Here is a 13,351-nt window from a genome sequence, read left to right as displayed (position 1 = left end):
GATTTACATGAGTAGGTCTATTTATCATTAAGGCTACTGCTCCACAAAGTGTTAAGTTTCCAAATTGATGTCAGAAAAATAGGAATTTCATATCAAGCCGAGCATAATATTAGTAGGCCTATTATTAGTGTTGTATACTGACTGTATGGTTCCTAGGCTTATATACCAAGTCTAGTTTGGATGGGTTATTATTCGGTTTGATATAGATAGACGGAAACGAAGAAGATAGATGGAAAAGAAGAAAAAAAATGTGTAAATGTGTGTGTGTATGTATGCATCTGTGTCTATGCGTATGCATGTGTTTATGTGAGTGTAGGTAGGTAGATATACGTGTATGTGTATGTAAACATGTCTAAGTAAGTGAAGCATCAAATTGTTTTGTATTTAACTAAAGGATAAAAATAGACCAGAAAAGTTATTTTATTTTTTTTTATGAACTTCTTCCTACTCCTTTTTGAACAATGGAATTTCTTATTTGAATCACTTACAATAATTTTGGAAGATTGTGCTGAGATGTACATGTCCTTATTTATCTGTTATTTTGATTTTATTATATAGTATGTATGTATGTATATATATATATATATATATATATATATATATATATATATATATATATATATATATATATATATATATATATTTTTTTTTTTTTTTTATATATATATATTTTTTTTTTCATGTTAAAAATAAACTACTACTACTACTACTACTACCAAAAAAAAAAAAAAAAATAATAATAATAATATTAACCGGTGGTCTCATAGTGGTCTTTTTAAGGAAACGGTGTCGGTGTATCGCAGCCCCTCTGTCAATGGGTTTGCCCGTTTTATGAGTGAAGCAGTTGTATATATCAGCTGGGAGCCTGGAGCTGCTGGCTCACTCGGGTCTACTGTGCGGGAGGAATGGCAGGCTGGGGGGGCTTCTTCGTGTCTCTCCTCAACTACAAGACAGAGAAATACGTGATCGCCGAAAACAAGAAAATCGGGATATTATTTAGACTCTATCAACTGGCCGTGCTGGGATACATAATCGGGTGAGGTGCAATGCATGCCCTCTCTCTTCTCTTCTTTAGGCATGTAATAAAGTAACCTTTTAGAAAGTGATTCACACAGTTAAAAATAGCTGAGCTTGCTGAAAAAGGGTTGACTTTGTGACTGTTAAAGTGGCAGCGCCGCAGAGTTTTTAACTTTAAAAACAAATGTGTCTCAGGAAGAGTTATTGGTTGGTTAGCCTAATTAATGTGTCAAATTGGTGTAGAGAGAGAGAGAGAGAGAGAGAGAGAGGAAGTTATGTCACTGAGCGATGTCACGCTGATAGCCTACGTAAGGGAAACATGATGAAAAGTGAGCAGGTGACTGACTGGGACAGTCGGTGCGAGGCCTGATAGTTTCTGGTTTGTCCTTTGAAACTTAATTGTTTGTGAAAGTTATTTCAAACTGCAAGATGGCAAATTTAGTGGCTGCAGTGTGGTGATAAAGTCCTATTCGGCTCTATGGCATGTGGCCTAGTAGGCCGGGAGCCAGGTCCACTCCTCGTTTTTTGCTACCTTATTTTCACTATTATTTCTTATTATCTTATACCTTGGGCAATCACAAGTTGATAACGACCACCCCCACTCGGCCCCGTTTGGTCTGAAGGGCCAAAAAACACCCTTTTTGGGAAAAGCTTTGATGTAATTGATGACGTAATTGTGAATATTAAGGAACTGCGGCTACATAAATGGTCATATAACCCTAAAATTTTTTTTGGGGATTGCTGCCTTTTTGCTGTCAAATATCACCCTCAACATATCCCAAAAGACAAAAAAAATGTCTGTCCGGCTGACAAGTTGTCATCAAAAGTGATCATTTTCAAGCATTTTATTAGAGATATTACTGCCTCAAATGTACATGAAAAACTTCCCAAGTTTATAAACTTCAATTTACGTTCAAGATGACCTTTCCATCTAGAGGATTACAGCTGGTATAACCAAAGTTCTCCACTGTACCTCAGATCGGAGAAAACAGAACTTTCAAGCATTACCATTCCATATGGGATTAAGCATATTTTTTGCATATGAACAATATCTTAAACAAGAGTTGAGATTTGACTTATGTACTGCCATACTATATGAAGTGAATTACCTTACAAGTGAATAATATTAAGCTTGGTGGACTGGGGTCAGGGTGTAAGATAAAACAATGGTAACCAGGTTACACACATAAACACACTAACCCAGTGGTGTAGTCTAATGTATTGTAGTTGGTATACTGTACCACTTTTTTTTTTTTTCTGGCTCAGAATGGGCCTTTTGGGGGTGGAGGGGGCATATCAAAGTGTGGGGTCTGGGTGTCCTCCCCCAGGGTTATGTTGAGCACCAAAGACTAATATCCTGCATTCTGATACACTTTCATGCACCAATTTATGGTGGGAATACCTTTATTTATCCTATGAGAAGGAAAACACAGATGATATTAAAAAAATATCAAAAATATAATGGAATATAAAGCAGTAAGAGGGCTTTCACATCAGGGACCTGAGCCTGGATCACAAAAGTTGACCCCAAAGCAACGAGGACAAAATAAAATAGGCTACTTGTATTTGTCTTAAATGTGGTGAAGGGAGGATACTGGCGTTAGTGAAGGCGGAGCATTGGGGCCCAGTCGCTACGCACACAGTAACGCACTGCGCTCAGTGAGGAGCGGGTCAGTGAAAGATGAGAAAAGTCTCTCTTCATGTTCTGCAGCGTTAGTTTTGTTTGCTGTCACATTACTCAACCTCGTATTTGTGAATACAAATATCTGAAGTGAAAGTTCTGTCACAAAAATATATGTTGTTGCGTATCATTGCACATTTTTAAGTGGGTATATGGAAATCCTGGAGATTTCTTAGTGGGTATACTGCGTATACCTGCGTATCACGTAGACTACATCACTGCACTAACCAACCAACACCCTAACCCTTCATGTCACATCCTGAAGTTATTCAGCAAAGACAATTTGGAGGTAAGTTGATCTATTTTTCTGGTTATAGAAAGATATTGATTCTATTGGGAGATTGGTGTCATATATTTTTCTACATGTAAGGCGCCCACTCTACTTCTAGATTGATTCAAGTAAAACTCAGGGTCTGGGACATATTCTGCTGGGATCTGTGGAATAACCAGTAATTATGAAGGGAGCAGCAAAGCAACAAAGAGATCTCAGACCACGTGAAATCACTCGGTCCGAGGAGTAAGTGCAGCAAACAGTACAAGCTTTTCAGAGTTTTATCAACCCATTTCAGCTTGAGACTTCTCAGCCCTTGACAAGTTTGAGTTCAGGAGCAGCTATGCCAGAAGAGGTGCGCTATGATGTCCTGAATGCCCTAAAAAATGGCAAAACTCAAAAAGAGAGGTTCATCTGTAATCGACTTCAAACAAAAAAGGTCCTTTTCTTTGAACCCATCAAGAGGAACAGATTCAAGACAATGTCATCTACCACACCTAAAAGGAAGCTTGTGGGGGGCGGCACGAGCACTTAAAAAAAAAATCCTGGAAGCAGTTTTCTACTGTATTATCTATCATTTCACTGTGTTGGGAATTGGCAAATTGGCACCCCTGCTTGCTGAGAATTGTGAGAGTTGTGTGTTTGTGTCGCCCGTCTGAAATGCAAACTTTTTTTGACTACTTTGTTTTTTAAAGGGCGTGCGTCTGTGAGCACCCACAGAGGAAAACATAAATCGGCGCCTATGTTGCTTGGTCTCCCAAATGGAACGGTCCGGACAAGGGGGGGAACGGGGGGACCATGAGCCTCCTTGCTTTTATGCATGACAAGGTTCTATTGGAGATCTACTCCAACTTTTGGACTGCTCTCAGGATTGCACTTCCTCTGCCAGTCACTGTGACTCAAGCAGAGAGGAGCTTTTCAAAACTAAAGATGATCAAGTCATACCTGAGGTCAACCATGTCCCAGGAACGGATCGCTGGCCTTTCCGTCAGTGTCAATCATTCAATAAGGGAGCAGATTTCATACGATAACATCATTGATGATTTTGCATCAAGGAAGGCCAGAAAGGTCAGCTTTTAGTTTTAGTTTTCTGTTCTTAGTGCTATAGTGTAATAATTACATTCTCTTTAGTGTGTTTTCACGTTTGTGTGATGAAGGATTTGTGCTATTTAGAATATTTATTCTATATTTTATTTGCATATTATTCTTAATATTTTATATTATTGTTGCTCTCTGCTCTTTTTGATTGTATATATTTTTGGCACATTTATATATATATATATTTTATTATAACAACATAAGTGAAAGAGAAAATTATATTTCTCAATTGCACAAATCCTTCATTAGAACATTTGAAAAAAACACTTAAGAGAATCCAGTTATTTAACTACTGCAATTACAACAGGAAACACACTTTTTAAATTGCACAATCTCCACCTCCAACATTTTCAAAAGACAATGAACACAATTCTGCACAAAATATGACAGTATAAGTTATCAGAACTTAAAATAAATATACACTATAATATAGTAATTCTGCAAAATTCTGCAATTTTGTTTGTATGCTCGAAGGGGGTCTCGCCCTGGGTGTAATTCAGTGTAGAACCGCCACTGCAGCTCTTCTGGCCTTGCATGTGTTCACTGGTGCTGACTGCACTTAAGCATTCAAAGGCAAAGGGAAGGTCCATCCGATAAAGATTCTTAATCAGAACTCAAAGTTTATTCAGTGAAGACGAGGAAGAGGAGGAAAATGATGATTGAGAGTTTATATTCTACACTAACACAATACGCTAACATGACCAGTCGTCGAAGTACAGCATGGATAAGCAGCAAAAAAATCTAAGAACCAAAGAAATGTTTTCTATTTTATGTTTGACCTGTATTTTAGTTTCGCCATTTGGCTATAAAGAATGTTTACCTGTACAGGTTACTAACGTTTACTCAATTGAAGGTTGACACTAGAGTCATCGTTATTCCTTGTGTTGCGAGGACTTTGTGGACTCTAATAAATCTCACATTTGGTTAATTGATTTTGTGTGATTGTACCCTATGTTGCACCCTGACCCCAGTCCACCTAGGGGCATAACATTACTCGCTTTTCATGCAATTCACTTCATATAGTATGGCAGTACATAAGTATAGTCTCAACTCTTGTTTAAGATATTGTTCATATGCAAAAAATATGCTTAATCCCATATGGAATGGTAATGCTTGAAAGTTCGGAAAGTTTTCTCCGATCTGAGGTACAGTGGAGAACTTTGGTTATACCAGCTGTAATCCTCTAGATGGAAAGGTCATCTTGAACGTAAATTGAAGCTTATAAACTTGGGAAGTTTTTCATGTACATTTGAGGCAGTAATATCTCTAATAAAATGCTTGAAAATGATCACTTTTGATGACAATTTGTCAGGCGGACAGACATTTCTTTTGTCTTTTGGGGTATGTTGAGGGTGATATTTGACAGCAAAAAGGCAGCAATCCCCAAAATCTTCTTCTGCTAGTTTCCCATATGTGTCGGGATACACCATGCTACATTTTAGGGTTATATGACCATTTATGTAGCTGCAGTACCTTAATATATTACAACTAGGTTACTACTAGAGCCCGACCGATAAAGGATTTTTAAGGCTGATATCGATACAAATATTTGGTGATTTAAAAATCTGATATTCCGATATATCGGCCGATATATATATATATTTTTTTAAATCCAGAAACACTAGTTATTTGTAGTTAGTTTAAAACCAACTTTTTTATTGTCACAACAGAACAGAGGGACATCAAAATATATTAAAGTTCTGATAAATAAAATGTATAAAATTACAAACTTAAGATATGAAACTTAAAGGGTTAAACAACAGGGACATTGTAGAGCGCCCTCTGGTGGACAAACTATGCAACACCAACACTCATATTATGGTTGAAGGGTGTTTCTTCCGTTTTTATTTTATTTTTTAAATATTCATTTATCGGCCATTATAAATGCAGATACTGATAGTTTGGAAAATGCCTAATATCGGCCCACCAATATATCGGTCGGGCTCTAGTTAGTACTACTTAGAATGAAGCTGAATATTTGACAGTTTATCCACTAACTTTGCTTTTACTGTAAACAACAGTTACAACCATTTATCCAGTACTATCCAGTAACTAATCATTTGAACTGTTTAGCCATTACTTTTAGCTATCTGTTAAAATTTGTGTGCTCGCTTGAGGTGTTACAGTTGACTTAATGTCAATATGTGGATATATTGTTTTTTATCACATCTTAATTTCAAATTTTTCAAATTGCAGTAGTTGGATACAATCTTTCCATGTACCCCCTGGCAGCTGCATTAGTACCCCCTGGGGTACACGTACCCCTGGTTGGGAATCACTGGCCTAGGCTACTGTACCTTATGTTCATATACACTGTTTTTATTGCCATGTTATGTGTCTGAAACTTTTGCTCTTTTACTACTTTATGCTGCTGTCACCCCTAGATGTGTGTATATGCAAAATAGTTCAATAAAGTTCTAGTAGAGAGATGCATGAAATGTCTAGGATACATTTACACATTAACATTACTTCTTTCATCTGCCATGCTGATGAACTCACTTAATGACAGTTATAATGTGTGTGCTGTTATGACACATGGTCACAAACAGGCTCCTCAATAAGAAGGGATAGCATATGCTATACTGATGCATCATCGCACCCATGTTGATCAATGTCAAGAAAACTAAACCATAATAAATTGTGAGGTTTCAATGAATGTCTCAGGTGGGTGTTTGTGGTGAGGAAAGGTTACCAGGAGAGAGAAGAGGCCATCCAGACCTCAGTCATCACCAAGCTGAAAGGTGTGACACTGACCAACAGCTCAGAGACAGGGCTTCACCTGTGGAGTGCTGAGGATTATGTCATACCCCCGAATGTGAGTCAATCTATCTATCTATCTAGAAAAAAAGGGAATCTTGCAGAATACCAATATTGATGTCAGAGCATTCCCCAATTACTCTCCTGTCAAGGGAGATTATGAGGCTATTGAGTTATCTGCTTTAGTGGATATCATTAGCTTCAGCATCTGTCTCAACAGATTTAACAATATTGAACTTCTCAGGGGTGTAATTTATTTAACCTTTTGCTTCTCAGTCTCACTGTCTGGACCTAATTTTATTTTGTAGGGTGAGCAGGTGTTCTTCGTAGTAACAAATTACATTGAGACCCCCAATCAGAGGCTGGGGTTCTGCGCTGAGGTGAGTATACACAGGACGGCGAATCTCATTATTGGCTTTTAATTGTGTTTTTTTTTCTTCTCCATCCTAATATGTAAAAAATGACTGTGCCAGATTACCATGTCCACACGATTGCATTTTCATATCTCCCAGAGTTTCAAGGTGCCAAATGGACGATGTCAAAGTGACGATGACTGCGTGGTGGGGGAGACTGTCATAGCTGGTCATGGTGAGGATCATTCATTGCACACAACTCAAAATCTGAATAGTTTTTAGATGTTAGCCTCAATTACAGGTTTACATCATATTCATCTGTGGCTTGAGATCTTTCGTATTGGTCAGTGACTATCTTAAAACAATACTTTTCACATAGACCACATGAATCGCTAATGTCATGGTTTGGCTACTAATCCAAAGTCAATGCTATCAGAAAGTTATTGAATTAAAAAAAATTTTTTACAACAATATTTTCTATTAGATGAATATAATACATTACACAAAATACCAAAAGTATTCCACTGTGTCTTATTTTAGCATAAACTCTCTTTTAAGCTCCACCCAGCCAAGAATCTTTGCTCTCTTCGTCAGGAATAAAGACCGGCTTGTGTTTAAACAGCACTGGGACCTGTCAGATTCGAGCCTGGTGTCCTGTTGAACACAGCCAGAGACCCACGTGAGACCCCTCCTCTCTTGCAGAACTTTGGAAATGTGCCATTTTGTGCTACTACACTGACACTCACCCTGATCCTTCACAGGGACTGAGATATTTCACAAGTTCTATTTATTACTAATGCAGCCTGTCAGCTCCACTTGGTTTGTTTTTATTCACACAGCTGCCTGTCTCTTTCACTTCCAGAGAGCCCTTACTGAGCGCGGCAGAAAACTTCACCATCTACATCAAGAATTTCATCCGGTTTCCAAAGTTTGAATTCTCTAAGTAAGTGGTGCTGATTGCTGGTGTGCCTATAGTGTTCAAGGCATTGTGACATATGTAGATCACTGAGTGAGCTAAAGGGGGATATACATATCCTAATGGCTGCTTTGAATAGCTTTACGGTGCAAAGAGCCTTCTATTTATACCAGCCTGTGCACTCAGCGAGACAGCGAAACAGTCATCTGAGACGTCCTTGACAGCGGGCCTTCCCCTGGACAGGTGTCCGATCAGACGGGGCTAGCCCATGGAGCTGTTCTGCTGCCCTCTAGATTTCTAGGTTTCTTTATTTAAAAGGGACAACGCACATTAATCAACATGAGCACAGAGTTCAACATGTAAATGTGTCAAATTTAGCCATGCAGGCTAATTTACATCTGCAGTCCCCAGCAGGTTGATGGCTTAAAAGAAAAAAATAGATAAACTACAGAAAAACAACACATATATGCACATAAAACAAGAACACATACGCATAGACATGTAAAATGACACAACCACTATTCCAGATCATGACGTTGATGGCATGAGAAAAATATAACGCAAGAAGCCTATAAACACAGGTAAAAGTGCATAGATGCACATTAAAATACATTAGCATTTAAGCACAGACAAAAGCACCAAGCACCTAAGCACATACCGAAACACTACTAGTAGCGACAAACGCATTATTCTGGATTATGGCAGCATATTTGATTTGTCAATAACCAAGGTTTTATGGATTTGGAGAAGGATTTGTCATCTGTTCAAGTCCTGCAGGAAAGCTCAGAGATGCCACAAGCTGCAGCTAATTCATCAGTCAGGATCTTATTCTAATTACACAGCCATCTCTCATATGTTTCCTCACTAATCTTCATATGCTTATACGTAACGGTGATTGCCTGGTAATACAAATCCCTCTTAATGGGTGTTAATCAAAAATGGCTGGCAACACTACACGACTTACAGTGTGACACCTCCAGTTATACACTCTAAGCCAGCGGGCGTAATGGTGTAGGTTGATTGACATACACATACTATATATATATATATGCTGCTGTTGGGTATGTGCGTGTAGAGGGAAACTTTCAAGCAAAGGTGAAGACTTTCACTCAAAATCCAATGTTTAGAGATCAGCTGTGTATTTTGACAAATTCTGCATATCTAAGCTGACAGTTCCGTAAGAAATAATAATATTAAGCTCCAAGTAAGAGATTGTAAAAGACGGTGCTAGAGCTGAGCCCCTTTCCTTTTACACATGCACTGCAAACCTGAAAAAAAGATTAAGCAGTAATAGTGTCTAATATAAGCATCGAAAGGTCAAATATGACAATATGAGAAGTTGAGAGAATTCTGTGACTCTGAATTGGCAGGACCAGTTGTCTCTTAGTCTGTTTCCGTCTCTCCAGCACTACTTCTGCCACACGTGACAACCTGATCACTCCAACTTCTAACTCCTGTGGAAGGTTTACATGTTTTTTTTCCTGAAAGGTTAAGAAAATTGACACTTTAAATGGATAAACTAAGGGTGTGAACTATGGAGAGCCTTAATAAGGCATTAACTCCCCTGGAAATTTGTGAAATTCCGTGTGTTCTCTACTGGCATGCATGCTATTCTTGCCGTCACCATCAAAGCATGACGGTGCAATATCAAAAACTTCACTCACATGATCTCAAAGATCAGAAAAAAACGTCCTTACTCCCACTTTGTCTGGGTGCCGACTCACTCTGCAGAGTATACTGTGCCCTGCTTTAGTTGGCCGTATTGTATCATACTGTGATGAGGATGATGGTTTTGATTGGACGTTTGATGTGGTCATTAACTGATTATATATCAGATGTGCTGACATAAAAGCAAGGCACGTGCAAAAAAAAGTAAGCTAGCCAAAAGCCATGGTATATTTCACACACTGGATAAACTAAACAATACCAATGTGAAATAAGACTGGTTTCCATAATTCCTGAAAATCGTACATATGATACATGTGCTAAATGTCTGCTGTATTTGCCTGTTAGGTCCAATGTTCTTGAAACGTCAGATGACAGCTACCTGAAAAGATGCTCCTACGACAGAGAGAACCACCTGTACTGCCCCATCTTCCGCCTCGGAGATCTGGTCAGCTGGACTGGGTATGACTTCCAGGGCATGGCTGCTAAGGTACACAGTTGAATATTGTGCTAATTAAGACCATATGTGGGAGTGATTTCAATTAACTGGTTTCCTTACAGTAATTTGATAATAAACCATAATAGACCATCACATTATACATCACAGCACAGACCTCCGCCTATTACACAATGCAGAGTGAATTTTCCCAGTCGGGACTTTTTTTGATTATTCTGACACCACATGAATACAGCACTAACGCCCTCACGTTTTGATATTTGACTTATTGACAAATTGTTTGCTGCACATGTAACATAAGGCATACTGAGTGTCAGGACCCCACAGTTTTATCATTCTTCCTGGTGGTGCCGCACGTCTTGTTGCCTGTATTCACTTTGTCTTCTTAAAGGCTTCGTTTTTCAGTTTGGCACCACACAGCAACTTTTAGGCATTTTTCTGTTGCTTTATAGCACAGTGGTTCCCAAAAATGTTCACATCAAGGACCCAAATTAGACCACGGACCCCCATTTGAAAAGATTTCATCCCAGGGTCCCCCATCTGATAGGATTTCTGCTTTTAGATGTTGTATTACAGAAAGTGTATAAAACCCATGACCAAAATAATCATATAATCTGTAATTGTGTTACTTATGGATGGAATTATAGAGAAAACTAATTATTCCTGTTTTTGCTGTGGATCTTCTGGAACCCCCTAAAAAACCCCTGGGGGCCCTCGGACCCTATTTTGGGAACCATTGTGCTAGCAAACAAAATTGACAAGGAGGCACCTTTACGCAATACAAAGTCAACGGAGAGTGATTCACATAATTCCCATTTTAGCTCCACTCACTTTCAATCTGATTAAAAGTCTGATCAGCCAGAAAGAAGACAAGACACATGAACTAGAGTTTAGAATTTAAAGGAAACAAACATGAAGTGTGTCAACATAGCCAAGAGCTGCAGTAATGTGTGAGGCTGCACTCATATTCACAAAGTGACTGTTTTGGTCCATCAGGGTGGGTCTGTTGGTATTGTTATTGAGTGGAACTGTGACCTGGATAAGGACTCTACACAGTGTAATCCACAGTACAGCTTTACCCGTTTGGACTTAAAGTTGAATAAATCGGTCACATCAGGATACAACTTCAGGTATGTCCATTCAGGCATTCAACAAGAAATAAACCTGTCAGCCCACTTCCTCCACTCTGTTTTCTAACCTGTTTTATTTTCATTATTTATCAACTGATTTTTGCTCCCCTACAGATATGCCAGGTATTACAAGGATCAAAATGACGTGACCTTTCGCACTTTGTATAAAGTGTATGGGATTCGCTTCGATATAATGGTCAATGGCCAGGTACAGCAGTTTAAGATTTTTCTAAGGGAAGTAGCCTACGTACATGATTCCGGTAATAGACTTGCAGTAAATGCCTGTTATTGTTTTGCAGGCTGGGAAATTCAATATTGTACCCACAATAATTGCCATTGGTTCGGGTGTTGCCCTGCTTGGTGCAGTAAGTAATTTACTAAGATATTATGTTGATGTGACTGTGGATAATTAGTGACATCTTAAGTTTGAAAAATGTCATATTACAGTGCTACTAGAGAGCAATGGATGTTCACAAGTAACACCAATAATGATGATTATCTGCAGCTTGGGAAAATCCAGTTATTTTTTTCTTACAGGGAGCCTTTGCATGTGATATGATACTACTGTACATGATGAACACAAGCTCCTTCTACCGAGAGAGGAAGTTTGAAATCATCAACTTCAAGTATGTCTAACTGTATTTACACAAACGTTGATGATGGTCCTTTTTAAATCAGCATTTTTCCCAAACTTGATCATGACATTTATTGGCACATTTTTCTCATAATGTATGTAACAGAAAAGACCCGACCAAAGCCAAGGATGGGAAGACAGGACATCGTGAAAGGAGATCCAGGAAACCAGCTGCAGAGAAAGAGGCCGCCAACTCCAATAAAAAGCCAGAGGAACCTGACCCAACTGCAGAGAGCCAGCTGCCTGCGGACAAACAGGGTCCCACCATTCCACGCAACACAGGACAGCGATACTCTGCCCTTCTCTCTCCCCAAGGTGCAGAGCCAAGGCCTCATATCACCTTCGCTTCACAAAATTAAGTTTGCAGCAAGAGCAAGACAAATCACCTGCAGTGGTCTGCCAGAGGTGGAACCAAAAGTCGGACCGATGTTCATTTCTTACCTACTGGTGAGACTGGACAGCTGGCATGCCACTAGCTTGAGTGATGCTTGACCTGACTAAAGATATGTTGGTCCAGAGAAAAGGGAATGTGCAGGTGGGCCAGGAAGCTGATGTAGAAATACACAGAAAGGTGGTTTTCAGTGGCTGGGTCAGGGTCCAAAGCTGGGATGTGGGAGATTACAACAGGTCCATAAATAATCATATGCAAAAGTGCTGTGGTAATGCTGACGCAATTAGCAGAGAGACGTCAAATGATTCATCTAAGACTTAAAGTGAATTGCTGAATATTTGCAGATTACTGCTTTACAAATGCAAGTAATTTATTGTGTCTTTGTTTCATGTCACAAAACCAATGCTTAATAGCTTTCTTGGCTGTTGATCAGACTAATTAAGCATAATTTCCAGTTTGAGTAACATATGATGGGCCTTAGTTTTTATTTTTTGCCATTTATGGACTAAGGTATAAAAATCCCAGCAAAAATACTAGACATGATAGATTCATGAATGAAAATATCTATCTAAACTTAGCACAAAAAATAAGGAAATTTGTGTTTGGTAGATTATTTCTCTGTGGTAACAATGCTTTTTGGCAATAAATCTTATACCGTTGGAAAGCCTGTTTAGTTCCTTTTCAAATGGTGCCCCATTTGTCAGGAACATTTGTGGGATGAGCAGCAGCGCTGAGTACGTGGATTGCGCCCATGAAAAATTTGCCAAATCTTCTCTGCCAATGCCAAACAGCTTATTCTGCCATTGACTCGTTTGGTGTTTGGTGGATTGGATGATTGAAGTTTGAAGAACCAAGACATATTGGCAGTTTAACAATTTATTCATTTCACAAACCGGAGCCTCAGTAGCGTGTGGAAGAACCATACACAGCCACAACAGCCTGGCACCTCCTCCTCATGCTGGTCACACACTGCTGTGGGAT

At 38.9% G+C, this 13,351-nt stretch overlaps 1 protein-coding gene across 2 annotated transcripts; it reads left to right on the top strand.

Annotated features, from left to right (window-relative positions):
* The first annotated feature begins 905 nt into the window (after window positions 1-905).
* Window positions 906-12,952, top strand: p2rx5 (purinergic receptor P2X, ligand-gated ion channel, 5). 2 transcript variants are annotated; one of them, XM_031311002.2, is made up of 12 exons: window positions 906-1,036; window positions 6,732-6,882; window positions 7,133-7,204; window positions 7,337-7,412; window positions 7,736-7,856; window positions 8,040-8,120; window positions 10,107-10,248; window positions 11,212-11,345; window positions 11,460-11,553; window positions 11,645-11,710; window positions 11,883-11,971; window positions 12,086-12,952. In XM_031311002.2, exons 1-12 carry the CDS (start codon window positions 906-908, stop codon window positions 12,336-12,338), a joined length of 1,410 nt encoding a protein of 469 aa, XP_031166862.1. In that variant the 3' UTR covers window positions 12,339-12,952. The 2 variants fall into 2 exon arrangements, with proteins under 2 accessions (XP_031166862.1, XP_031166863.1); XM_031311003.2 differs by having other exon boundaries at window positions 7,772-7,856; window positions 12,086-12,338.
* The last annotated feature ends 399 nt before the right edge of the window (window positions 12,953-13,351 follow it).

Source organism: Sander lucioperca, chromosome 13 (assembly GCF_008315115.2).
Source record: "Sander lucioperca isolate FBNREF2018 chromosome 13, SLUC_FBN_1.2, whole genome shotgun sequence".
In the NCBI taxonomy this organism is placed as follows: Eukaryota; Metazoa; Chordata; class Actinopteri; order Perciformes; family Percidae; genus Sander; species Sander lucioperca.
This window is presented reverse-complemented; position numbering and strand designations above follow the sequence as displayed.